The sequence below is a fragment of the Melanerpes formicivorus genome, unplaced genomic scaffold, assembly GCF_026170545.1.
Source record: "Melanerpes formicivorus ecotype bairdi unplaced genomic scaffold, bMelFor1.0.p_v2 SCAF_56, whole genome shotgun sequence".
NCBI lineage: Eukaryota > Metazoa > Chordata > Aves > Piciformes > Picidae > Melanerpes > Melanerpes formicivorus.
The window spans coordinates 2825685-2853334 of NW_027142408.1; the positions used below are offsets into that span (position 1 = coordinate 2825685).

Genomic DNA, 27650 nt, shown 5'->3' on the forward strand with positions numbered 1-27650 from the left:
CAGCCCCGGCGGCGCGAGCAGCGGGGGCGGCGGCCGCTCAGAGTCTCCCCGCCCTCCCCCTTCCGCCCCCCCGCAGCCGCCGGGCTCGGTCCTCCCAGCGCGTCGCTGGCGCCTTGGCTCCTCCTTGTCCTTCCTCGCGTGATTTTTATCGCGTCCATTTTTTTGCGCGGGGATAAATAAATAAATAAGGAGAGCTGCCGCCCGGCCCCGCCGCCCAGCCCGTCAGCGGCGGCAGCCAGGCCCCGCGCCGCTCAGGTGGGGGAGGCGGTGGGGCGATGCGCAGCCCCCTCCCGTGACTCCGGCTCTCCGCCATGCCATGGGTTAGGCGGACTCCATCCTGCAGCCGAGAGGGCACCAGCCAAGCGAGGCAGCGGCAGGAAGCGGCGCGGCCCGGCCGAGGAGAGGCGGCGGGAGGCGGCGGCGGCAGGAGGCGGGCGCGGAGCCCCCCGGCCCCCTCCATGGACGGCGGCGAGGAATTATGAGCCGCGGCAGCCGGCCGGGACTGGCGCTCGCCCACTGGGGCTTCCCTTCGCTGCGCGCTCCGGAGCACCGGGGCTCGGTCTCGCACGCCCCCCGCCTAGTGCCCCCGGCAGCCTCTGCCCCTGTCTCCTGCCCCCCCGCCACTGGCTCCGTCCCCCTTCTCCCCGCTGGGTGCTCGGGGTTAGGATAATCTCGCTCGCACCCAAACCACAGCGCTCCCGCGACTAATCCTGCCCTTTTCCTTCTCCCTCCCCACCCTGCCTCCGGTCCTTCCTCTCCCGGCGCTGTCCTCTCCTCTTCCCGCTCGCTCCCCAGGCTCCTCTGTCCCCGTCCTCCCCGCTGCCCCGCGGCGAGCCAGCGGCCGGGCGGGTGGGTGCGAGGTCGGGGCTGCCGGCCACCCCGCCCCTCCCCGGCGGGGCCGTCATTAGGCTGCCGGTTGATTACAGGGTATTGATTTGTATGTGCTTCTACCGGCGCCGGCTGTGGCCGCTCCCGCTGGTGCTGCCACGGCCGCAGGAGTTAGGGCAGCGCTTCCCGTAGCAGCGGTGAGCTCCCACCAAACATGTCGGCTCCCGCCGGGCCCCGGGGCGGCCCCGCTCCTCCTCAGCCTCCTCCGGCTTCTCAGCCCGAGATGCCCGACCTCAGCCACCTCACGGAGGAAGAACGGAAGATCATTCTGGCCGTCATGGACCGCCAGAAGAAGGAAGAGGAGAAGGAGCAATCCGTGCTCAAGTAAGGGCGGGCGCATCCCCTCCGCGTCCTCCCGGCCCATGGGCGTGGAGGTCTCTTTCCCGGCCTCAGAGGCGCCATGGCTGGGGGGAGAGAGTGGAGCTGGGCGGCCGAGGGTGGGCAAGGGTGTCTCTCGTCGCCGGCCATGTCCCGGCGGCTGCTCGGCGCTGGGCGAGTGTGGGGCACGGCGTGGGGGGACCTGCCACGGCGGGAGCGGGCGGAGACGGGGCCGGGAGGCCGGCGGGCAGTCAGGACGCCGCGGCCCGGGCTTTCCGCCTGCCTCAGCCGCCCTCCACGGGGCGGGCGGCGGCTCCGGCCCCGCACGCCCCGGTGCTGGCGGGGGCAAAGCGGCCAACATGGCCGCACAGGTGCCGTTCTCACCCGGCGTGTGCCATCAGCAGGAAGGGGGGGGTGGGTCGAGGCGGCGGTTGGCGCCGCCGGAGGGGGCGGATCGGCGGCATCGGGCTCCGTCCCGGGGGCGCGGCGGGCTCCGGGTTGGCGGCGGCAGCCTTGCCCGGCGTTGTCGCGGCCGCCCTGGGCGGAGAAGGACCGCCGGGGCCTAGGCTCCGGCCGTCTCGCTGGGTGGGTTTGCCACAGCCGCCATCTTCCCCCGACAACGTGTCTGCCGCCCGCCCGCGCCCCGCTGCTCTTTCCAAGCGTGAGCCCGGCGCCGGGAGAAGCGGAGCGCCTTGCCGCCCTCCCGGCGCGGCCATGGGAGGGAGGGAGGGAGCGGCGCCCGGGCTTCAGCACCGGAGCTGTCCGCGGCGGCCGGGCGTCAGCCCCAGGAGCCGTCCGCGGCCGCCCGGTTTCAGCACCGGGAGCTGTCCGCGGCGGCGCCGCCCCTGCAGCCGTGCGTGGAGCAAGGCGGCCCTGGGCCGGTGTCGGGGGGGTCTCGTTCTGCCACTGCTGCCCGGGTGCGGCGTGAAGCAGTGGGGCTGGAAAGCGTGAGCTTTCCCCTTGCTCGGGCTGTGCCCCAGCCCCGCGGGGGAACTCAGTCTTGCTGGAAGCGCGGGGGTCCCGCAGAGCAGTGTCCTTCCCAACCTGGCTGCAAGGCACAGAGCAAACTCCAGAAAACTGCTCTCCCTCCCTGGCGGGGTGATCACGCTGACTTCTAAGAGCTTAAAAATTAGCAGAGCTGCTACTGTTGTGGGCATGACTTTTATGAGTGCGGTGAAGCTGAAGTGCTAAGGCTTTTTTAGACCAAAATTAGTGTCGTGTCTTGGAGGTATTAACTGCAGCCAGCTGGCCCTTCACACTCAGTACATGGAAGCTGTCTTCTGAGCTTTAGGTGCTGACTTTGGAAGTCTGTTTCCAAGATTCATTGCATTATTGTCATAATGAAAACGTAAGGAATCATTTGTGTGGCAGCTACTAAACTGTGAGGTGCTCTGCTAAAAACGTTTCTCTCTCTGTTTTCAAAGGCTTTTTGCTGGGTGAACAATTTGAAGAGCATCATGTGAGCACTTGAAGTGCCATATCTTGTTTGATCACGACCTCGGAGTCTCATGCTGTACAATTTGCTGGCTCTTGTGATACTTTTATTTTAAAGCAATTTAGACTCCTTTACGTTGCTAAATTCTGTGACACACCAAAATGAATGCGAATCGTTGTCCTCTTACAACCCACTGACAGGAATGGGCATGACAATTTATTCACGTTGCAGTTTAAATATATAACAGCAGCATTATGGCTTTAAGAAAGGCTCCTGGCACCTTTTGTTGCAGATGATAGTATTTATGGTGCAATATAAAGCATGATTTCAGTATAACAGTAGGATCAGCTTGAACAGTTAAGCCTACAAGTGAAGACTAAACTGGTCTCAAGTAATGACAAAGTAAAGCCAAGTGAAAAACTTAAACAGAACTGTTTCCTTTAGTAGTCTGCAGAATCTCGGAAGCAGACAGTGGTCTTTATTAAATCTAAAGAGAAACTGTAAAACTATTGAATTCCATGAAAGCTGTGAGGAAAATGGTATGGCTTCAAGTTTTTTCTACACAAAGGATAGCCTAGGACAGCTCTCCCAGGAAAATGCTGCTGCCAGTGGAATTTAGAGGGCTGGCCCTCAATATTTTACAGGATACCTGAAAGCGATCCAGGGTCAGATGAGTAACTCCCTGGTTTCATTTCTCATAAAGTGAGGTGACCCCCCTGAACCGTCAGGTGCATCTTTGTTCTGAAGAAAGCTACAGATTTATTACGCACAAGCCTCCACCACAGTCATACCAGTGCTTGTTCTGCATTTTTAGGTAGATATTATTGAGCTTAATTCTCTTGACAGATGTTTTCCTTCTGTCAAGAGAAGGGAAAGAAGAAGAAAGAACTCCCCCCCTGCCTCCCACCCCCGTATTTATATGAATGAACTGCTGTTATTGCACAGAGATAAATATAGAGCTAAATCCTGCAGTCTTTGTTCAAGTGTAATTCTCCTCGAAGGCAAGCTCCTTTTGAAGTGGAAGGTATTTTTGTCTGACTAAGCAATAAAATTGTGTCATTTCATTCCGTGGAGAAACGGGGGGGGGGGGGGGGGGGGGGGTGGAGGGATAAAAAAAGATGCTGCAAACAAGAGTTGACATTTAGAGGCATTAACAAATGTTGTAGGAAGGGGACAGGATGGGTTTCCTCGGATTTTTGTTTGTAATTTAAATTGTATTTGATCATTTCTGGTGCCCAAATGTCAGTGTGAATGGCTACTCTCTGGGCTCTGCTTCCTTTCCCCCATGCTATTTCTATTCTGTGCTTTTCACGTTCTTTTGCTGTGCCCAGCGCTGTGGTATTTGAGCATCTTCCAAAAGTGCATTAAGTAGTGTGACTCACATCTGTAATGTGGACTATTTATTCTTTCCCTTTTCACTCCCTGGGGTAAATATGTGTGGATTTAAAATAGCCACAGAACTTCTCCTTATGCTTGTTTTACTCTTTTTGGGGGAAGGAAATGCAGATGGTATTGAGTTGTAATCTGTAGCAACTAATAGTGATCAGGTCAGCATGAATTCTTGCCAGGATTTGCTGGAACACGATGGCATGGGAAGCAGAAGCTTTCCAGATTTGCTCTCTCCTTTGGCCTGGTTTGGTCTGTGAAGTGCACCTAGCCACAGCTGTGCGCTGTGTTCCTGTGGCAGAGCTTCCACTTGACAAAGGAGGCTGGGCAGCGGGCTCTGCTGCTGTGACTGTCTCTCTCTTCTGGAATCTCTGGGACCCTTGGAGTGTGTTTTGAATGTCATGTACTAAGAAGGTGCCTTTTGGGCAAGGTTACTGAACATATATTTTGCATAACATTTAGTATGCATAATGCATGGCATTCAGAGAGAATGAATTCCTCTCTGTACTCTGGGTTGAAGTCCTCAGCTGTTACCGGAATAATTGAAGTATTTTCAACTTTCATCTTTGTGGATGTTTTTGCTCTCTTGGCTATAGCATAGAACTTCTGACAGTGGCTTTTCCTTTAGATTATGCACATACTTCCTCTTGTAAATTTCAGGGGTGTGTGTGTAAGCTTTCTATCAGATTTTAGAGAGCACATTTCCTCCACAGAGATTCATGTATGGCATCAGTCTTGTGCTTTTGTGGTTTTCCTCTGTCCTTTTTCGTTTTTCCTATGTCAAAGGACTGACTTGAGAGAAGGCTCACAGAAAAAAAGGATTGGTAGAAGATGTTAGGGTGCTGATATAACTTGTAAAGATTGCTGCTTCAGCCTGTGAGATGTGCACTTCTCTAGTTGCTGTATCCTGAGTTTCCAGCTTCTTGGCCTAACTATTCTAAAGATAAAATACTCTTCTTGTCAAGTCAGATTCACAGCTCTGAAAGTGCATCCATTTCAGCTTTTTGTGGGTATGGGCAGTTTGGCCTGATAGAAGACAAGTTCACCCAAGAGAAATTTCCTCATGAAGTCATTCAGCTTTTCACATATGAGCAAAGCAGCACAGGTTTGCTGTGAGGTCCTTGTAGAAAGTCTCTTTTGCACATGTGTGGGGCTAAAATCAGCTGGCATTGTCTTCTGTTTCCTCCAGGTGTGGAAGGCAGGAGGAAACACGGGGGGCTAGCTAGAGAATGGTGGTTGTGTCTCTGTTAGGCACCACTCTAAAGCCCAGAGTAAACTTTAAGAAAGTACAACTGGCTGCAGGCTTGTGTGTGCTCAGTTACTGTGCACATGAGTGCACAGCCATGGTAAAAACTGGGCAGCTAAGATGACTGAAACAAAATCTCTGACAAGCAGACCTCAGATAAGCTAGACTGTGTGGGTTCTGTACAGCACCCTGAGTGAGTGAGATGTGGGGCAGGATGCTGGGCCTAGGGGAGAGGAGGCAATAGATCGATGGCTGTGAGTCACAGCAGTGTAAATATCTGGCTCACAAAGCTATTGTTTGATAAACAATTATCCTGCATTACAAACAGTAAGTCTGATTTGCTTTGCTTTGAAAGCATCATATGTTTAGGATCTGGATTTTGGGGCTGGAGGGACAAAAGAGACATAGGTGATAGTTATTGACTTGGTTTGTTTTGTTTTGTTTTCTTTCATGCTTTTTTATTGTTGTTGGGTTTTTTAGAGACATGCATATGGGAATTGCCAAAGTCTATAGGGTAAGGCAAAAAGATTTGCTGCTGGCTGGATAGCACACTGGGGCTCAAGAAGCTTTCAGTTGTTTTCAGTTATGCTTCCACAAATGTACACTGCATTTTTTTGGGGGGGTATCAGGTAGTGATAGAACTAGGGGGAATGGAGCAAAACTAGAAATGGGTAGATTCAGGCTGGATGTTAGGAAGAAGTTCTTCCCCATGAGGGTGGTGAGAGACTGGCACAGGTTGCCCAGGGAGGTGGTGGAAGCCCCCATCCCTGCCCTACCTTCTTCCCTACCCTTTTCCCTTCCTAGTACCTCATTCTCTTCTCTCTGCTAATATTCTTTATCATCTCCCCTCTCTTCTGTTTTAACAATTTGCACTGCCCTTTGGGCCCCTCTCAAACCCATCAGTATTCCTTTCTCTTAACATTCAGACATTTTATGCTGTAGATAGCCTTTGTCAGGATGTTAGGGTTTGTACCTTTGCTCTTCAAGAAGACCCAGTGTTTGCAACTGCCCTCGAAAGCATCTAGCACACTTTTGGGCACTGTCTACACATGCTAGCAGTAGTACTTCCTCTTAGTGACTAAGCAGAATGTATTTGGAGGTTACACTAGTTACTGGGTTTACTAATGTCAGTGTTACGCTGAGTAAAATTTCAGGAGGTTGAAATGGAGCTGATGTTCCTGCATTCAATTAAGGTGATTCTTCCCCTTTACTCTGCTCTTGTGAGACCCCACCTGGAATACTGTGTCCAGTTCTGATGTTCCCATCATCAGAAGGACACAGAGTGGTCAGAGAGTCCAGAGGAGGGCCACAAAGATGATCCAAGGACTGTAACACCTCTGCTGTGAGGGCGGGCTGAGGGAGCTGGGGTTGTTCAGCCTGGAGAAGACTGCAGGGGGACCTTAGAGCTGCCTTCCAATAGCTGAAGGGATCCTACAGGAAAGCTGCAGAGGGACTTTCCATGAGAGTGTTGAGAGACAGGACCAGGGGAGGGAGAGCAGGGTTAAACTGGAACTGAGGAAGAAGTTCTTCAGTACGAAGGTGGTGGTACTCTGGAATAGGCTGCCCAAGGGACGTTGTGGATGGCTCCTCGCTGTGGGCATTCAAGACCAGGCTGAATGAGGCCTTGAGCAGCTGAGTCTAGTTGTGAGGTATCCCTGCCCATGGTGGGAAGTTGGAGGAGATGCTCTCTAAGGTGCCTTCCAACCTAGGCCATTCTATGATTCTGTGATGAGTTGCATGCAGTAAGGCCTGACATCATATGGGGCTAGAAAAGAGGAAAGCTGATAGAGAGTTTAGTTAACCAAGAACTTGCAAGCCAGGTATTAGACACCAGCTGGAGTGTGCTTCCTGAAATCATGTCAAATATCTGCTTTTACATTCCTTGGGACAGAAAGAAGGAAACAATTGGTTTTGCACCTTAAAGACAAGAGTGTAGATCATACTTCAAGTCATTGTGGTTGTCTTACATGAGGTGCTGACTGGTGGAATTCTGGTGAGGTTAGGGAGCTGCAGGGTCCCTTCTGGATTTCATCTGCATGCATCTGTGAGCTGAGTAATGTCTAAATAACTGAGAATGTCAAAGAATTGATTTTTCCACTGAAACCACAGCCTAATTAGTGTGTATATTGTAAGTGCAGAAACACACAGAAGTGTTAGGATACTACAGAACTGATATCAGATGTGGTTTTGCTCTGCCCATGAAGTTTTAATACCCTTGCAGCGTATTTGAAGTTCTGTAATGAGGAGGATAAAGTAATATAGTGGTTTGAACTTTGATATTTAATCCAGTGGGATGTGAAATGAGCCATGCATATCAATGTTCAGGTTTTATCTGGGAGGTAGGCTTGACAGTCTTGGGAATTTCCTTCAGCTGAATGCCACCTCTCACTCCTCTGCTCTACTGGCTTCCTTAAAGCCTTGCTGTTGTGTTCACAGCAGGCTAGGAAAGTTTGTAAGTCCATCAGTCCCCTACCCTTTTCAAGAGAGATATTTTCTGAGTTGTTGTCTTCCTCCCTCCCCCTTTTTAATACATTTTTCCTGAAAATCTTCTCTGATGGCTTTTTTTTGACAGGAGCTCAAGGTGCTTGGTGCCATGGGTTAGTTGATTAGGTGGTGTTGGATGATAGGTTGGACGTGATGATCTTGAAGGTCTCTTCCAACCTAGCTTATTCTATTCTATTCTATTAAATGGCAAGTTATGATCTCATCTACAGTTGTTTGACTGCAGCAGGCACTAGACCTTAATGATGAAGTCTGAGGTGGCAATGATTTTTTGAGTTAGGATTAGATCCTGTGGGCTGTCTTAAGCATATGTTTGATTATCTCATGGCTGATAGCTACAAGTTATCACAGACAACCCAATTTCTTTGAAAGTGAGCAGCAGAGACTCTTCTTAATTTAGACTCATAAGAAGGAAGAATCCCTTTAAGACCAGAGTGTTTAGAAATGGCATTCAAATGCAGTTGTCCTTCAGACAAATCAATTCCCATTCAAAACTTGAAGCTCAAGTCAAACCACACTGCTTTCAGTGCTTACTGAGGTTAGATTTTGTCTCTTTTACAGGACTATGGTGTAGCAGGAGGAACTGTTATGTCCTTAAAGTATAACTGCCTGTTCTGGGTCTATCACAGTCTGTTAATAAGAGCAGTCTACATCTAGTCTGGTTTGTTTGTCAACTCAATAAACTTCAGCAACTACATCTCATGATTTATGAACTTCTGTTGTACAGAGGAATTGCAGAATTGGTGCGGAGTTGGAGAGCTACTCCTGTGTGTTATGTTTGCCTAGTTCCCCAGGTTGTTTCTCCAGGGTGTTACCCTGAAGCTGCAGTGGGATCACTCAGGACTGAGGTTGAGAGTTGATGTATCAGTACAAAATTGCATAGGGAAGAAGTAGTGCATTGAAGGAGTCAATAAATATGATTTTTGGAGAGTAAGAGTTGAAAGTAATTTATACTGTTCCCTGCTGTTTTCATCAAAGGTGGAAGTGTTCTTCCTTAGTTCTTGAACTCAAGTGTGAGCTGGCATGACATCTGTCTGCCTAAGCATGTTTGCAGAGGGATCTTAGTTGCACTTTGATAAACTGAAATGCAAGTAATGCATTTTGCTAATTTCTAATAGCCTGCTCTGTGTGCCTGTGGGAGTTCTGAAGTGGTGATACGAGAGAACATCTTTGCTTCAGACTTCACTCTTTTGATTCAGACTTAACTCTTCCATTAAAATCACAGTGAGACATCCTGTTTGTTCTCACAGGACGTAGCAGGAGCTGAACTTGTGTTTCCAAACAAGGCTGAGTGTGTCTGTTTAGACACTTCATAATGGACATTGGGAAACTTTCAATGAAACATAAGATCAGTTTTCTTTTTTCCCCTTTTTCTTTACTTTTCTTTTTAACTGTCTCTATAGGGTTAATTCTTTCTCCTTGAAGCTCAGATGAAGTTGTCTAAATACTTTCTGGTAGCTTATTCTTTCTTTATTAAAACATTAATAATGTGAAGGTGAGTGGTTTCTTACAGCAAATGTTATACTGTGTTTGTGCAGAGAATGTCTCCCAGGCCATACACCATTATTAGCATGGCTTTCTGATTCTGTGCATTTGTGGGGGCAGGCTTTCTGCAGAGTATGTATTAGTTAATGTAGATGAGGGACATCAAGTGTTTTGGCTTTGAAATAGGAGTGTTCAGTTAGAAGCGGTCAGCCTTTTTGGGAAAGTGTTTCACTGACACCCTTCATATAACTTCAGAACTGAGTACTACAGTGTGTCAGCCAGAAGTCTTTCCCCATGTGCTGTTGCCCTGACTCCTGGTGCATTTAGACATTTTTCTCTTTACAGAAAGGAGGAGTGAGAAGAAGTAATGCTTTTAGAGCTGCTTAAAGCCCACATAAGACATACAACAGTAGAAAATAGGGCTGGTTGGGCCCTCCAAAGCTCTTCCAATTCATCCTTTGCCTCAGAGTATGGCCAGCTATAAGACAGCAATTTCTCACACTTATTTGTCTTCCCTAGGAATGCCCAGCTGTAGGGCCCACCTAGACAGTGAAATAAATAGGCTGCTTGGCTGAGAAAAGGGCACAGAATCTGAGCTAAGCAGTTCTGCAAGAGCTGTGCTGTCTGCAGAGGAGAAGGTGAGGTGTTGGCCAAACAGATCTGAGGGTAAAGCAGGAGTGGAGATTCCTTGAACTCCCTAGGTTACTTCTCTCAGTTAGTCAGAAGCATTATCCATACCATTAGTGGTTTTTTTTCCCCCTACTGCTAAACCTAAATCTCTTTCCTACCATTTGCTGCTTACTCTGTCCTCAGTGGAAATGCAGAGCAGTCCTACTTTTCTGTTGGCAGCAACCTCTTACATATTTCACAGGCATGATCACATCTTCTCCTGTAGCCTCTCTTCTTCCTGCAGACTCTCTTCTTCCTGTAGACTCAACAGGTCATATTATCTAAACTTTTAACCATTCTTACTGCTCTTTTTATATGCTTCCTAACTGAACATCTTTGAAACATGATGTCCAAACCTAGACAGGGTATTCCAAGCTAAAGTGCAGAGGGAAAGCACAAGGATGGCACCACATGTCTTTGCACAGAACACTTTCCCTGTGCAGTCAGTGCCATGTGTGTTTGGGATTTTTCTTGAGGTACAGCATTATGAGCTCATGGTCAGCTTGTGATCTACTCTTTTCTCTAGTGCTGCTGTAGAATCAACCATTCCTCATTTTGTGTTTTGAAGTTGATTACCTCAGCTATGCAGAGTGTTTGTCTTCATCCCTGCTGAGTTGTATTCTGTCTGTATCAGATGCCTTATGAATTTTGCATTAAAGTGCTTAAATAAAATGCACAAACAACCCTTGGAGCAAGAAGGAGGATTTGCCTCTGGAGAGTATCCTAATCACAGAGCTATTTAGACTTTCTCTTCCTTGTCCATACATTCACATTCCTGACTGCACAGCTGCACAACTTCACTGCTAGGATGCGGAATAATCTTATTCCAGTTTTGCCCATAGCTTGTTCCTTAGAGAAAAGAGAGCTGGGTTCAAATCTCCTCAAGCTGAGAAGGGTCTACAGCACAGATCTTGCACCAACTTGTCAGGTTGTGATAGGTCTAGGGGGATGGAGCAAAACTAGAAATGGGGAGATTCAGATTGGATGTTAGGAAGAAGCTCTTCCCCATGAGGGTGGTGAGAGCCTGGCACAGGTTGCCCAGGGAGGTGGTGGAAGCCTCATCCCTGGAGCTTTTTAAGGCCAGGCTGGATGTGGCTCTGGGCAACGTGATCTAGTGTGAGGAGTCCCTGCCCATGACGGGGGGGGTTAGAACTGGCTGATCCTTGAGGTCCCTTCCAGCCTTGACAATTCTGTGATTCTCTAACTGTTACACTAAGGGTTCCCCTTACAGCAAGGGAATCAGTGACATCCCCTGCAAGATTTATTCAGTCCATGAAAGCTGTGGGCTTATTTACAACAAACTTGACAAAATGGTATCTCAAAATTGAGTGTCCCAAAGACACTTAATTACCAAAAGTCTAATGCAAATAACAAGTGGGTGGTGGAAAGGGGTTTTCCACGCTCCTGGCTGTTGGAAAGTCTGCTCACAACGTTCCACATGCCAAAGAATGCTTATAGGAGAGCAAATCATAGCCAAAACCAAATCAGTTTAGGCCCAGCACCTACAGAACTACTTGGCTAATGCAGTTACTGCTTCAGTTTTGCTACCTTTTCCATTCCCATGTTACAACACTTTAGAGCTTGGGTTACGGATTGAGCCCGGAGAATCTCTGGGGTTCTTTTGGCTCTTTTGTGAATATCCAGAGTGTGAGACATCTACATCTGAACTGGCTTCATTTCAGTTTAAAGCAGATGGAAATAAAAGGGTGCCTTTAGGATGTGATCCATCTCATCTTAAATTAGCCCTTTCAAATGGGCTGGATGAATTGCAGATTCTATTTTTGACTGGCCTTAGAAAGAAGATAGAGTGGATGTGTCAGATGGCGAGGTCTACCTTGTAGACATATTGAGTTAGGTAAGGTGAACCTCATGCTCAGAGTTCTGCTTCTGATAGTAACTCTTTCCTCTTTGATCCTAGGGGAATGCTGTAACCACTTTCCCTACCTGCACTCACTGTTATGGTTGTCTAGATTTCTTTAGCAGCCTGTTTGCCAGTCTGCCTCAGTTACTTAAAATTCAATCAGCTATTAAACAGGGCATGTTCATTTATCCATACATTTACTCTTTGAGATCACTGCTGGGAACCTAAGTGTGTTTCCCTTCTAGTCCAAGGTTATTCTTAGGCTTTGGTATATCTCTTATACTAAATTCAGAAAGCTTTCAAAGTGTGAGATCTTAAAGAAGACCTTGGAATGCAAGATGTTTCCAGCATTGAGGATTAAGCATCTACAGAAGTACACTGCAGAGAAAATCTTTCCATGCCTATCATCAGTAAGAATGATTTGTGGATGTTTTAAGGCAGATGATAGAATCTCATAGCTGAAGCTAGTCTGATTGCTAGATAAGAAGTTACACACACAGGATTTGTCTACTGCTTGTAAACTTAAACCAGTCTCACCTTAAGACCCAAAGAAAACTGCAAACTCAATTTAAATTGATAATTTCTTTCCATAATTCACACATTGTCTCTTTTTTTGCTGCCAGTGGAAGTCAGATCTCAACATCATCTTTAAATATCTTCTGTGCTTTAAATGCCTTTTCTGCCAGCTAGCCATTGCTTTACCATTATTTATTACCTGGTGTGTATTTACAAGGTTGTCTGCCCCTGCACTTGGCACTGGTGAGGCCTCACCTTGAGTACTGTCTGCAGTTCTGGGCCCCTCACTGCAAGAGAGATATTGAGGTGTTGGAGCAGGTCCAGAGGAGAGCAATTAGGGGGAAGGGACTGGAGGGAAAGTCTGATGAGGAGAGGCTGAGGGAGCTGGGGGTGTTTAGGCTGGAGGAGACCCAGGGGGGAACTCACCACACTCTACAACTACCTTAAGGGAAGTTGTAGTCAGGTGGGGGTCAGGCTCTTCTCCCAGGCATCTTGTGACAAGAGCAGAGGGCATGGCCTGAAGCTGTGTCAGGGGAGGTTGAAGTTGGATGTTAGGAAGCACTTCCTCAGGGAAAGGGAAATTAGACACTGGAATGGACTGCCCAGGGAGGTGGTGGAGTTGCTGCCTTGGAGGTGTTTAAGGCAAGACTGGATGTGGCACTTAGTGACTCGGGCTGGTCGATGTAGTTAGGTCATAGGCTGGGCTTGATGATCTCAGAGGTCTATTCCAGCCTCTGTAATTCTGTGATGCTGAGTGATTCTGACAGTAGTCTGTTAAACCCACTGCTGAACAGCTCTGCCTTCTGAACCCAGCACTTCCTTGCTTTAAAAGCCTGGATAGAGAGGTATTTGTGGAAGGCGTTGCCTGGTCTAGATACCAAATCTATTTCTGCTGAATCAGGCCCTAAGACATTTTGGGAACGTGGGCTTTGATTCAGCAGGCTCCCATTAATGTGGTTAGTCATTGTGATTATGATTCATTTCATTCTGGGTAACCCACTGCTGCACAGTAAGTGACAGCTGAGCCATGTATTACCTAACAGCTAGGAAAATAGCATCACTGTCACGTTCAGGAGGCTGAGGATTACACTTCCATTGAGCATGTGTTTTACACTCAAGTTAAAATGCTTCAGGACAACCCTCATTTTTCTTCCAACTCCCTGTATAGCACTGCAGATAGAAAATAGTAGAGCAGACAACATGAGCTTTTTAAAACTGAGAATGGAGCTCCTGGTTCTGACTTTTAATGCTTGCTGACATTACTTCCATGCAGGTGTATATCACATCAGAAGGCATTTCAAGTGAGGCAGAGGTTAGCAGGGTATCAAATGAAACAAAAATGAAGTATGGTAGAAAGGAAAAAAGTGATTCTCCTCTAGTATGCACATTGCCTTTCAAGAATGGTACTGCCCACGTTGCAAAATGTGTGTCAGAAAACCCAAACCTACCTTTTCCCTGACCTGTTTATGGCTCATCTGAAAAAATACTGGGGAGGGTGCTGTGGAGGCACTGAGCCAAGAGAAGGCATTTCCAGGGTAGAACACAGAGGAAATCATTGGTGTTGAAAGTGTTGACATTTTCTGTCTGGTTGATATCTGAACATGCAGGTGGCCAAAGATGAATGAAATGTAATAGTCTACAGCTGAGCACTGCTGTGCATTGATAGATTTCAAATGTATGTAGGCATGGTTGGAAGAGAAGTGGTTTTTAGCTACTTTGTAGTGTTTATGGAAACAGGGCATCCACAGAATTTACTGAGTGTTCTTGCCTAAGAGTTGGTCTGAGCTACACATTTGAAGTCTTCTTAGCACAGATACTCTCTTGTAGAGCAGCAGGTTTTGTTTGGAGGAAGACAAACATTTAGCTAGACTTTTAACTCTTAGTATGAATTTGTTCTGCACCAATAAGAGCTCTGATTCTTGTTGAATTTGGCCAGGATCTGATGTTTGTGCCCCAACTTAACTTCTCAGATGTTAACTGTTTCTTCACTCAGTAGGCCACTTATTTACAAGTGGGGTCACAGGCTCACAGGATGTTAGGGGTTGAAGGGACTTCTGGAGATCTTTGAGTCCAACCTCTCTGCAGGAGCAGAGAATCCAGCACAGGTCACACAGGAACACATCCAGACAGGGCTGGAAGGTCTCCAGAGAAGGAGACTCCACAACCTCTCTGGGCAGCCTGCTCCAGGGCTCTGTGACCCTTACAGCAACGGAGCTCTTCCTCATGTTGAAGTAGAACTTCTTGTCCTGCACTTTCCATCCATTGCTCCTTGTCCTGTCACAGAGCACAAATAAGCAGAGGCTGTCCCTGTCCCTTCTTTCCTTCCTGACCCCCAGCCCTCAGCTATTGATAGACATTGATCAGATCTCCTCTCAGTCTTCTCCTCTCCAGACTGAACAGCCCCAGGTCTCTCAGCCTCAGTGGCACTTAGTGACTGGGTCTGGTTGATGTGGTGGTGTTAGGTCATAGGTTGGACTTGATGATCTCAGAGGTCTGTTCCAGCCTCAATAATTCTGTGATGCTGTGATTTACTCTTTCAGTAAGAAAGGATTTCCTGAAAGTTTAGCAATAAAATTACTGAGTTCCTGGGGCCATTAAATAGGTCAAAGCACTCTTGTCTGTTTTGTTGTTATTATGGAAGTTACTGAATGGTAAAGGCTCTGCTGTCTGGTCTGTTGTTGTTATTGAAGATATCAAATGATATTCTCCTTATTGTATTCTTGGGTTAAATAAAAAAGAGTAGTTCAGAACTGGTAACATTTTTTGCCAGTCTTCAAGGCCTCAAGGTTTTTCTTTGACAAGGGCTTAGGAGAGTTTTATTATAGTAATCCATGAAAAATGTGTCTTTCAAAGGGGCTGCTGTTCCTAACACGAGTAAGACTAAGCAGTTCCTTAATAATGATGACCTATTTTAAACCAGCTCATGCCTGCCATTGGCACTGCTGGATGTTCAGTAAAGCTGCCCAAGAGAAGGATGATGGCTTGTGCTATAAGAGGGAACTGGCTGTTAAAGATCTCCTATCTTGGATGTAAATAACTTCTATGTAGTGTTTATAAAGTTGCTGAGTGGTCTTAGCATGATGTGGGAGGAGTTTTATACAAGAGTTCTCTAGAGTGTTTCCATTGCTTGATATATTTGGTGAGTATTTGTACTTCTCTTAGGGATGGTTTGAACTCCTACATAACAGAGTTAGCATTTACATTCCTGAAATGTATTCTAGCCTTAGTTTTGGTTTAATAAAGGCTTTCTGTGTGTGTGAAAGGGAGGAAAGGATTGTTGCTGAAATCACAGAATCATTGAATCACAGGATGTTAGGGGTTGGAAGGGGCCTCCATAGAACATCAAGTCCAACCCACCTGCCAGAGCAGGAACACTCAGGGTAGTCTGCCCAGGAATGCATCCAGGTGGGTTTGAAAGTCTCCAGAGCAGGAGACTCCACAACCCCCCTGGGCAGCCTGCTCCAGGGCTCTGCCATCCTCACTGTAAAGAACTTTCTCCTCATGTTGAGATGAAACCTTCTATGTTCAAGTTTGTATCCATTGTTCCTTGTCTTATTACTGTGCACCATTGGAAAGAGCTTGGCCCTCTCCACTTGACACCCACCCCTCAGATACTTACAGACATTGATCAGATCCCCTCTCAGTCTTCTCTTCTCCAGAGTAAACAGCCCCAGGGCTCTCTGTCTCTTCATGGGGTGTATGCTCCATCATCTTTCCAGGGAGGGAGGTGAGGCTGACTGGTCTGTAGTTGCCTGGGCCTCCTTCTTTCCTTTTTTGAAGACTGGAGTGACATTTGCTTTCTTCCATCAACCCAATTATTCTTTACCTTTTAATTAATAATTAGGTTCATATTGCCACAAGGATGGAAACTTACAAGAGAATGTATAGAGAAGCATGTAACTCTCTAGATTCATAACTACAAACATTACACTTCTGTTTTTCTGGTATTAAATAAGTATTTGTGTTGGGTTTCTGTGACTGGGTATCGAGGGGGGCTGCAGGAGTGGCTTCTGTGAGAAGACACAGGGAGCTCTCCTTGTGTCAGACAAAGCTCGTTTCAGCCAGCTCCACCACTGGCCAAGGCTGAGCCCATCAGCAGTGCTGGTGGTGTCTCTGTAATGGCATGCTTAAAATAAGATAAAGAATGATATGCTGCAGCTGTGAGAGAGAAGAGTGAGGAAAATGTGGGAGAAACAGCCCTGCAGACAGCAAGGTCAGTGAAGAAGGAGAGGGTCCTGGTGTCAGAGCAAAGATGCCTCTGCAGGTGGTGGTGAAGACCACGGTGTTGCAGGATGTCCCCATGCAGCCTCTGGAGGTTAGTGGTGGAGCAGATATCTGCCCTGCAACCCATGGAGGAGCCCACACTGGAACAGGTGGATGTGCCCTAAAGGAAGTTGTGGACAGCTTGTGCAAAAGCAAGCTGCTGCAGGAACTGTGCCCCATGGAGGAAAGCTCAAGCTGGAGTAGGTTTTCTAGCAGGACCTGTGGGCTGTGAGGATGCCCCAGCTGGAGCAGTCTATTCCTGAAGGACTCTATACCATGGAAGGGACCCATGCTAGGACAGTTCTTGCAGGGGGACAGCTTTTGGGAAGGATCCATGCTGGAGCAGCTCATTAAGGACTGTGTCCAGTGGGAAGAACTCCATGCTGGAGTAGGGAAAAGTGTGAGGAAGAAAAGAGTGGCAGAGACAAAGTGTTAGAGACTGACCGTAAAGGCCATTTCCCTCCAGCTGCACTGCTCAGGGGGTGGAGGTAGAAGATCCAGGAGTGAAGCTGAGCCTGGGAAGAAGGAAGGGGTGGGAGGAAGGTGCTTTTAGCTTTATGTTTACTATCCTAGCCTGTTATTAGTTGCCCATAATTTAAACTGATCTTCCCAAAGTGGAGTCTATTTTGCCTGCGATGGTGACTGCCCTTATCTTGACCTACAGGCTTTTCCGTCTTATTTTCTGCCCTGTCCTGCTGAGGAAGGAGAATAAGAAGGCTTGGTGTCTGACAGCAAATCAAGGTCAACCCAGCACAGTATTTTCCAGATATATTTATGAGTTCTAGCTTGAGCCCAGTGACAGAACTCTTCCTGGGTGTCCTGCAGAGTCAAAGCAGCAAGAGACAGAGGCACTTCTAGAGAAGGCAGCTCTGAGGGGCTAAACTCAGCCCCAGAGCCCCAGGCAGTTCCCTGCTGTCAGTGCAGCACAGGCAGCTCCCTCAGCAGCCCAGCTGCTCCTTCCTGCCTCCATTGCACCACCATGGCTGTGGTGCCAGTGTCTCCTGAGCCGGCCAGTGCAGTTGCTTCGGGGAAGTTAAGCTAATGAAAAATATTTTCCCCTTCACCATTTTTGGCAGAGCATTTTTTTTCTAAGCTCCAAAAGGGAACCAATCTGGTTTATTGCACAGCCCTGCAAGCTGCTGAGCTAGCACAGCTGAAGGGCTGGGAAAGATTAGCTACAGCACTTTTGGAGTTTCGAGGAGCAGTGTGCTCGCTCCGCCGTTATCTGCAGAGTCGGCAGCGACTGGTCGTGTTGCAGCCATCGAGACAAGCAGCAGGCAAGCAGCGCCATGAAATCACTCTCATTGTGAAGGTGCTGCTTGAGGTCTGTGATCAATACAGCCAAAATTAGTGTTTGGAGCTTTTCTCATGAAGAAAATGAAGGAAATGCTCATAGAATTTTGCTGTTGAGCAACTGGAGCTGGAAGAGCACTGCTGGTGTTAGTGCAGACAGAACATGGGTTGGTTTGTGTCTCCATTTCAAACAGCAGGCCCACATTTTTTTGTTCCCCCCCCCCAAACACTTTTCAAATGCTGATTTTCTGACATGATGGAGTAAGCTTGCTCAGCTGCTAGGGTATGGAAAGCAAGGAACTACCTTAGATGAAGCTGGCTAAGTGAACGGACTCCAGGAAGCTGTGTTGCATTTCTAATGTGAGCTGGGACATGAATAATGAAAGATGTGTAGCTAAAGTGCTAGTTGTAATTGCTGCACACACAAGCTCTTATATTTTCACAGGGGGTCAGAGACTCTTTTTATTGTGTAAATTAATGGGAGAGCTGCCTTGCCCCTTGTATTTTGGGTTTTACACAGAGATCAAATCTGGTTGTTCAAATTGTGTGACGGCTTTGGCTCTAAATGTGCTTGCAGTTCACTGGAAATACAGGCAGGCTGTGTGCATAGCTTCAAAAGGAGGACAAATAAGTAATTTTGGTATGATTTAATCACAGCAGATGTTATGGAACACATATGGAACATACATGGAACATAACCACAAGAGATGTTATGGAACATCTCCCTTATGAGGACAGGCTGAGGGAGCTGGGGCTCTTGAGCTCGGAGGAGACTGAGGGGTGACCTCATTCATGTTTGTAAAGATGGACAAGTATCAGGAGGATGAAGCCAGGCTTTACTCAGAGATGTCCTGTGACAGGACAAGGGGCAATGGATGGAAGCTGGAGCAGAGGAGGTTCCATGGGGAAAGAAGGGAAAACTTTTTCACTGTGAGGGTGAAAGAGTCCTGGAGCAGGCTGCCCAGAGGCATTGTGGAGCCTTCTCCACTGGAGACATTCAAACCCTGCCTGGATGCATTCCTGTGTGACCTACTCTGGGTGGTCCTGCTCTAGCAGTAAGGCTGGACTAAATGATTATTGGAGGGCTCTCCCAACCCCTAGGATTCTGTGTTGTTAAAGCATCATTTTAAACAGTGAACCTTATCAATGACAACACTTATGATTGAATCTCAATATGTTAGGGTTGTGAACTGACAAACACTTGAGCTCACACAGAGGAACACCAAGTGTGAGCTTACTGCTGCTGCTGTCTGTGCCAACACATCAGAAAAAGATAGACCTTGCTTCAAAGCATTTGCATTTTTTTTCCTAACTGTACTAAAAGTAATTGATTCTGATAAGTTATAGACCTGCATCCTGTTTGTGCATCTGAGCTGTGGCCTCGCTGACAGCTGCTTTGGTTGAAGGCAAAGAGCTGGTTGAGAAACAGAGCAATTAACAATATTGCCATGCCAGGAGAGCTTTTCTAAATGCCTACCTAGCCATCTCATTCCTAAGTAATGCTATATTTAGAGGGACATTTCATTCTTTCAGAAGAGAAAGAAATCTATTAAGACCAGGACTATTATGGAGGACTATTAAATATTCACATATTTTGTACTACTTGGTTGCTAATATTAGAGCAGCATTCATTAGGAGCTACATTCTAGCACTGGGTAGGAATTTTTTCCTCCCCTCTTTCTCTTGGATTGCTGTAAGCAGTCATCTTTGATCTGCCTGTCTTATTGACAAATAAAACAGCTGTCCTCTTTCTTGTGCCTCCCCTCAAGAATGCTGCTAAAAAAATTACTACAAGAGCAGTATGCTAACATCTTAGCATACATTCCACTCCCCCATGGATCTGATGGCCCTCCTGCCAGAAGCAAAGCCCACTCTTCTGCAATGAATTACTGCCCCCAAATATGCATAAATATGAAATATTTAATGTGTATAATTTAATAAATTATACATTTGAAGATGTCCTGTTGACTCAGAAGCCAGCATTTTTATTAGAAACAACTCCCTTTGGAACATTCCACCTCCCCCCCCCCCCCCCCTTACAAATATCAGACACACATTTCTGGAGGGTACAGTAAGCTTTCACATTTCCACAGGTTGATATTTAGGTTGACTCAGGGGCTGGGTTAAGAAATGCCCAGTGTCTGACTGGATTATAGTGACTCCATTGCTGCTTTGTACTGCTGGCTTGAATGCCTCTGGTCCTGTAAAATAAAATATTAAGAAGCCTTTTCACAGTCCCACAGGATGTGAGGGGTGGGAAGGGACCTCTGGAGATCTTGGAGTCCACCCCCGCTGCCAGAGCAGGGCCATAGAATCCAGCACAGGTCACACAGGAATGCATCCAGATGAGGCTGGAAAGTCTCCAGAGAAGGAAACTCCACAGCCTCTGTGGGCAGCCTGCTCCAGGGCTCTGGGACCCTTACAGTAAAGAAATTCTTCCTCATGTTGAGGTGGAACTTCTTGTGCTGTAGTTTCCGTCCATTGCCCCTTGTCCTGTCACAGGGCACAAGTGAGCGGAGGCTGTCCCTGTCCCTTCTTTCCTCACCCCCAGGCCTCATATATTGATAGACATTGATCAGATCCCCTCTCAGTCTTCTCCTCTCCAGACTAAATAGCCCCAGGTCTTTCAGCCTCTCCTCCCCAGGCAGTGCTGCAGTCCCTTCCTCATCCTTGTAGCCCTCCCTTGGACTCTCTCCAGCAGATCCCTGTCCCTCCTGAACTGCAGTATTCCAGGTGGGACCTCACTAAGGTAGAGTAGAGGGGGAGGAGAACCTCTCTTGATCTGCTAGACACACTCCTCTTACTGCACCCCAGGATCCCATTGGCTTGGCCCCAGGGGCACATTGCTGTCCCTATTCTCCTAATGCTGCATGTAAAGAAGATGCACTGATGCTGGATGTGTTTCTCCCTGCAGACAGTGAGAACAGAACTTCAGTAGAGATGTGGCTGAGCTGATAATGGAATTATTCCCCCAGAAGGATGGTATTATGGAGGGCATGTTCATCTTAAGTAAGACTTTTTTTTTCCCCATAGAGGAAGGGATGTATTTCTTCCAGTGCTCCAAATGTGTTTTAAATTACATGAGTGCTAGCTTAATATTTTTAGTTTCACTTACTACATTCAAGGAATATAGGATAGGATTTCTCAGTTTTTGTAATTTAAATCTATTTTGTAAATAAAAGTGTTCTGGGAGAACATGGCAAGGGGGTTGGAACTAGATGATCCTTGAGGTCCCTTCCAGCCCTGGCAGTTCTATGCCTCTGTGGCCACTTAAGGCTGTCAGTCCTATAGATTTTCATACAGATTAATTTTACATTAGAGACCTAGTTGTGGCCTTCCAGTATCTTAAGGGGGTCTACAAGAAAGCTGGGGAGGGACTTTGTAGGGTGTCAGGGAGGGATAGGAGTGGGGGAAATGGAGCAAAACTAGAAATGGGGAGATTCAGACTGGATGTTAGGAAGAAGTTCTTCCCCATGAGGGTGGTAAGAGCCTGGCACAGGTTGCCCAGGGAGGTGGTGGAAGCCTCATCCCTGGAGGTGTTTGCAGCCAGGCTGGATGTGGCTCTGGGCAGCCTGATCTAGTGTGAGGAGTCCCTTCCCATGGCAGGGGGGTTGGAACTGGATAATCCTTGAGGTCCCTTCCAACCCTGCCAATTCTGTGATTCTACACTCTCCCTAACTGATTTTTTTATGGAGGGAGCTTGTAAGAAAATCCTTGTTTCAGACCATATCACTGGCAAATCAAACACTTCCTCACTTTTTTTTTTGGGTGATGCCTTCCTGAAAGTTTTGTTTCCATAATGAAATGATTGATTTTGGTTCAGCTTGCATTCCTCTCCTCTGTTACAAGCCTGCTGATGTCATTAGATCACTTCTGATTTAATCTTATTCTCAAAGAGGGGGGAAAAAAGAAAAAGAGTGCCATTATTCCTCATCATTTATGTCAAAGCCTATCATGGCTGTGCTGGAGTGAGAGACTGCAGATGGTCTTTCTTCTCTCCTGTACAATTTAAGCAGTGAGTTTGTAGTTCCTGAGCTGACATCGCTGCCTGTGAAAGAGCCAAGAGAAGAGGGCTCTGAAGTGAGGCAGTGTGCCCATCCTGGGCAATGCTGGAAACAAATGAAACCCCAATCTGTCCTGTTGGAATTGTGGTCTTTGGTCTTGTAAGACCTCTTCCATTCTCACTCTGCACAGAGGACCCTTGTCCAATTATCATAATCACTGCAGAGGCTTCCACATGTTCCTGTGTTTGCTAATAAATACTACTTGAGCTGAAGGTGAAAACAGGGATTGTAGGCTGGCTGCTAATGTTTTGATGATGTCTTCCTCATTCTCAAGCTGTGCCAGGGGCAGTTTAGATGGAGGTGAGGAGAAAGTTCTTCCCAGAAAGAGTAATTTGCCATTGGAATGTGCTGCCCAGGGAGGTGGTGGAGTCCCTGTCCCTGCTGGTGTTCAAAAAAGGATGGGATGTGGCACTTGGAGCCATGGTTTTGTAGTCAGGAGGTGTTTGGTACTAGGTAATAGGTTGAACTTGATGATCTCTGAGGTCTTTTCCAACCTGGTTAATTCTATGATTCTCATTTAGTAAGTTGTTTTCCATGAATTTCTTCAAAGATTGATAATGATTTCCCTTCTTAGAAGTGGACAGACATCATAATCAACCTATACTCAAGGTGAGGCTTGAAGAGGCCCTGGGCAACCTGACCTAGTTGGGGATGTCCCTGCTGACGGTGGGGAGGTCAGACTGGATGACCTTTGGAGGACTTTTCTGGCCCAGACCATTCCATGATTCTATGATCTTATGATTCTATATTCTGTGATCTTACGATTCTGTGATCTAATGATTCTATATTCTGTGATCTTATGATTCCGTGGCCTTATGATTCTATGATCCTATGATTGCATAGAATCATAGATCCAGTGTTCCACTAGATCCACAGATTGAGAGCCTGCATTGGGCTGGAAGGCACCCTCGGAGTTCATCCTGTCCAACCCCGCCGCAGTGAGCAGGGGTCGCCTCCAACTGGATGAGGATGCACTCCTGATCCATAAAATCAATACAGAGCAGTGAGTCAGTTTGCCCAGACTGCCCCAGCAAGCGAGTGAAAATGATGCTTATCCATTTAAAATATTGAAATGGATCAAGCTATTCACTGTACCTGTTAAAAAAAAAGCCAAGGAGCTTACAAAGTAATGAAGAAATGAGCAAGCCTTACAGTGTCAGCACTTCTGGTGGCCACTGCTGGGTCCAGATTCATTTTCTTCTCTTTTTCTTCTTATTTTTTTTTTGTTTTTAATCAATCTGAAATACTTCACTAATCTCACACAGCTTTGGCTACTCTGCTGCCTCCAGGTATCTGTGTGTCGATCACCTCAGGCTGTGGAGTATGCACAGTGCAAAGGTTAGCATTTTAATAAACAGGGAGATCAGTGTACCTTCCCCAGCCACCACAGAGCTCTGGGGTTAAAGTGCAAGAATAATCACCTGGAGCAAGTATTGTGCCTGCAGTAATAAAAAGCAAGGGAGGTGAAGGAAATTGCAACTGGATATCTGCAGCTGCGACATCACCTCGCATGTAGATACAGCTTGAGGTTTTTATTTGTTTGCAGCAGATAAAGGGAGGACAATAAGGCTTTCAGTGCTTCTCATTTGCTTTTGTGCAGCCAGTTAACTAGCTCTCAAGAGCACACTCGCTGTGAGAGTCACTCAAATCAGTTCTTTTAGGCTGGAGGTGAGGAGAAAGTTCTTCCCAGAAAGGGTAATTGGCCACTGGAATGTGCTGCCCAGGGAGGTGGTGGAGTCACCCTCCCTGGAGGTGTTCAAGAGGGGACTGGATGTAGCACTTGGAGCCATGGTTTAGTAGTCAGGAGGTGTTGGGTGATAGGTTGGACTTGATGACCTCTGATGTCTTTTCCAACCTTATTGATTCTATGCTGCTTTTGTTTTTGGTTATCTCAAAGTGTTTGAAGAATAATTCTGCTTTAGAGCCACAAGAAAGCTGTTTAATTAATAAGGAGAAATTGGTTTAATTAAGGAGAAATTGGGCATGCATTTGTCTAATAGTGAAGATATCTTGGGTGATAGGTTGGACTTGATGATCTTTGAGGTCTCTTTCAACCTTGGTGATACTGTGATATTATTTGTCTAATATGAAAGCTCTAAACCAGCCTCTGTGTGCCTATAGGAGCTTTCTGCCCTAGCAAGTCAGTGTGTTTTGACTGATCTGGAAGAAGCAGAGTTTTTACTGGCAGTGTTACACTCCCAACTGCTATTTCATCTCTAGCAGATGATATGCAAAAAAAGAGTTGTTTTATTGTCTTGAATGAGCTTTGTCCTGATACCTTCCTTTCAGCTCATCTTGGTGGCAAATCCCTACGTGTCTGTGGCTAGTGGAATACATTTTCATGGGTGCTGACAAGATTAACTCCTGCCTGTAGTTAGATTTACTCAGTTTAGCCAAGTAAGAAGCAAAGTACAGAGACTTGAGAAGGGTGTGTTTAATGGACATTACTTCTAGCAGTTGGTGTTTGATAGCTGAAGCCCTTTTCTTGGGTTTTTTGTTTGTTTGTTTGGGTTTTTTTGCACTGCCAGCTGCACCATTCCAAACTGAAGTGCTGTTTCTCATTTCCCTCTGACAAACAGTTGTGCCAGTCAAAATGCAAGAGCCTGGATGCTGGCAGCGTCTCTTACTCACTTTCTTGCCTTGCTACAACCTGCTTGATGCTCTCTCAATCTGTCAGACCCACTTAAAGGAAGTTGTGATCTCCATTTCTGCACTAGTTTTGTTTCCCTGTGTTTCCCTCTTTTCATGAGCTGGTTTATCCAGTTCTAGTTAGAGCAGATTGATGTAAATTCATAGGATCACAGGATGTTAAGGGGATGGAAGGGACCTTCAAAGATCTTTGAGTCCAACCCCCCTGCCAGAGCAGGACCATAGAATCCAGTGCAGGTTGCACAGGAATGCATCCAGACAGGGCTGAGGAATCTCCAGAGAAGGAGACTCCACAACCTCCATGGGGAGCTTCTTCCAGTGCTCATGTTGAGGTGGAGCCTCCTGTGCTGTCGTTCTTACAGGTGCCTTGACTCAATTCATGTAACTCATCATCCATGAATTGAGCCAAGGCACCTGCAATAACGATGCCAAAATGCTGAACACAGAGTGAAACCACTCAGTGTTGTTTCTGACTGTGCTAAGTGAGATACAAAGCACTTTTCAGGGGCAGGAAGCAGGCCTGCTACTCTCAGTCTCCAGCAGCTGTGTGGGTGTTCCTGGGCAGAGGTGGAGAGAAGGAGCTGACCTTAACATTTGTTAGCAAGTTTTGAGATTGTCTGCACTTTCACAAAGTGATTAGAAACAAGAACAAATCTGACTTAGATTATCCCTTCGCACTCCCAAAATACATTTCCACAGCCTTGAGCAAATGTTGCCCCTGAAGCAGCACAAGTAGACTTTGTTCCTTTCTCTGTTTCCACAACCCCCCTTTTTTTAAAGTAAAAATAGAGCAAATGTGCATTATCCACGAGACTCATATCTTAGTGTCTTCATCTTTGTCTCTCTGCTGTTGTGATTTGCTGTCCTTGAGGAAGGGTGTCTGTAGTGTAAACAGTTTTCCATGGGAAGGTAGGGCCATTCACTTTTAAGAGGCATCTGAATTTGAGCTCCTTCTAGTAGCTGGAAATAAAAAGTTGCAACCCTTGTGTTCCAAATCGAGAATGCAGTTCTCAAGAAGGCCAAGGGCATCCTGGCCTGCATCAGGGACAGTGTGGCCAGCAGGAGCAGGGAAACCATTCTGCCCTCTGCTCAGCACTGGTTAGGTCACACCTGGAATACTGTGTCCAGTTCTGGGCTCCTCAGTTTAAGAAAGATGTTGAGTTGCTGGAAGGTGTCCAGAGAAGGGCAACAAAGCTGGGGAGGGGTCTGGAGCACAGCCCTGTAAGGAGAGGCTGAGGGAGCTGGGGTTGCTTAGCCTGGAGAAGAGGAGGCTCAGGGGAGACTTTATTGCTGTCTACAACTACCTGAAGGGAGGTTGTAGCCAGGTTGGTCTCTTCTCCCAGGCACCCAGCACCAGAACAAGAGGACACAGTCTCAAGCTGTGCCAAGGGAGGTTTAGGCTGGATGTTAGGAAGAAATTCTTCCCAGCAAGAGAGATTGGCCATTGGAATGTGCTGCCCAGGGAGGTGGTGGAGTCACCATCATTGGAGGTGTTTTAAAAGAGGCTGGATGGTGCCATGGTTTAGTTGATCAGATGGTGTTGGGTGATAGGTTAGACTTGATGATCTCAAAGGTCTTTTTCAACCTGGTTAATTCTGTATTCTGTATTCTCAGTACCAAGCATCCAGCAGTTTCTTGAAATGCATTTCCTAATACCTAAAGCTTGGTGCAGCTTTAGGTCCATGTCCCAGTTCTCTGGATTCCAGTTGTGCAACTCGACCTCAAGGTTGTACTCCACACCAGGACAAATCTAAAGCTTGTACCAAGTGTCTCTGGCTTTTCTGTGCCCTGTTTTGCACAACAAGGAAGCATTGCTGTGTGCATCAGATGAGAGCCATGGTGTACTGTTAGCAATAGCTGGTTTGTGTGATTCAGAGGTGAGGATATCTGCATCCTGATGCAGAGCAAAAGATTCGTTTAGGTTCATCCTAAGTCCTTCCCTGAATTCCATTGCCTGCAGTGTGCATTTCATTGTAATACCTACTGCCCTTGCAGCACAGCAGTACCTATAGCAGCAAAATCTGTAGTTGGGCCAGCAGCATGAGGTGTGCTCTCCCAGGTTGTCTGACAGGGAGGTTGCTGGATCTTACACAAGCTATGTTTTCTCATCCTCGTGAGGAAAAAATACAAGTTGAAGCAGTCTGATCAGGAAATGATTAAAGCATGAATCAGAGTGACAGTGTCCTCATTTGAAGAGAAGAAGTGCAGCCTCCTGGATCCTCAAGGTTTTAAAAGCACTCATTGCCATCAGTCCAACAGTGCCTCCAGGAGAAATGAAGAATCCAGTGTGACCCCATGACTGTGCACTTGATAATCATTTCACTCTTAATAATCTAATCCGTCCATTGTAATGAGGCAATTAGCTGGCTGTGCCCCTAGCTGTAGCCTAATAGTGAAGAATGGCATCTAGTCTTATTTTAGCAGCTTTCCTGTTGAGTGCCATTAGGAGGGGTTTATCTGACATGTCCTTTCAGGCCTCCTACACGGTAGGAAAAAACCTTTTTACAAGCCAGGCTGTCTGTGGTGAGGACTTTGGTGCTGGATGAATTTAGCTCAGTGTTGTAAGTTTCTTTGGGTCAGAAATAAAGGTACTATGATAAAAAATGGGGAAAAGGAAAGGGAAAAAAGGACACAGAGAGGAGAAACCACAGCACTAAATCTGGCTGCTATTAGTTCCTCTGGTTTCATTTGAAGTGATCAAAGAAGTGATGTGTGACAAAGCCTTGCTCCTTCCTGATCTCATCAGATAGCCTCAAAATCTTCCCTGCATTTTTCACTTCATTTGATGGTCTAACACTCCAGTTCAACACAGGTTAGCTTTTTAAAGCTCTCTGTTTGAAATGGGAACAAAAATTCCTTCTGCATTTTAAAATGGGACTAGGGGAATGATTTCATTTGCTGTGTATAACTTAAGGTTAAATTAAATATAGATACATATATATGGTTTTTCACTTTGCCAGGACTCGGTAGCACTTACTTTCCTTCTTCCTTCACTGTCTCTCTTTCAGGTTTCCTGTCTGCCTCCTCCTTTTTTGTTTCCCTCCTGCAGTGCTTATTCCTTGCAAGAGCTCTCTA

At 46.8% G+C, this 27650-nt stretch overlaps 1 protein-coding gene across 42 annotated transcripts in view; it reads left to right on the plus strand.

The window, feature by feature from the left end:
- Positions 1 to 531: 531 nt before the first annotated feature.
- RIMS2 (regulating synaptic membrane exocytosis 2) overlaps positions 532 to 27650 on the plus strand; it is a 378604-nt gene continuing 351485 nt past the window's right edge. For 25 of the 42 annotated variants that reach the window (XM_068161226.1, XM_068161227.1, XM_068161209.1 and 22 more), the window contains exon 1: positions 532 to 1212. In XM_068161226.1, the coding sequence (XP_068017327.1) occupies positions 1043 to 1212 (170 nt within the window). In that variant the 5' untranslated portion in view covers positions 532 to 1042. The remainder of the gene's footprint in view (positions 1213 to 27650) is intronic. The other 17 variants (XM_068161232.1, XM_068161243.1, XM_068161238.1 and 14 more) reach the window with 6 other exon arrangements.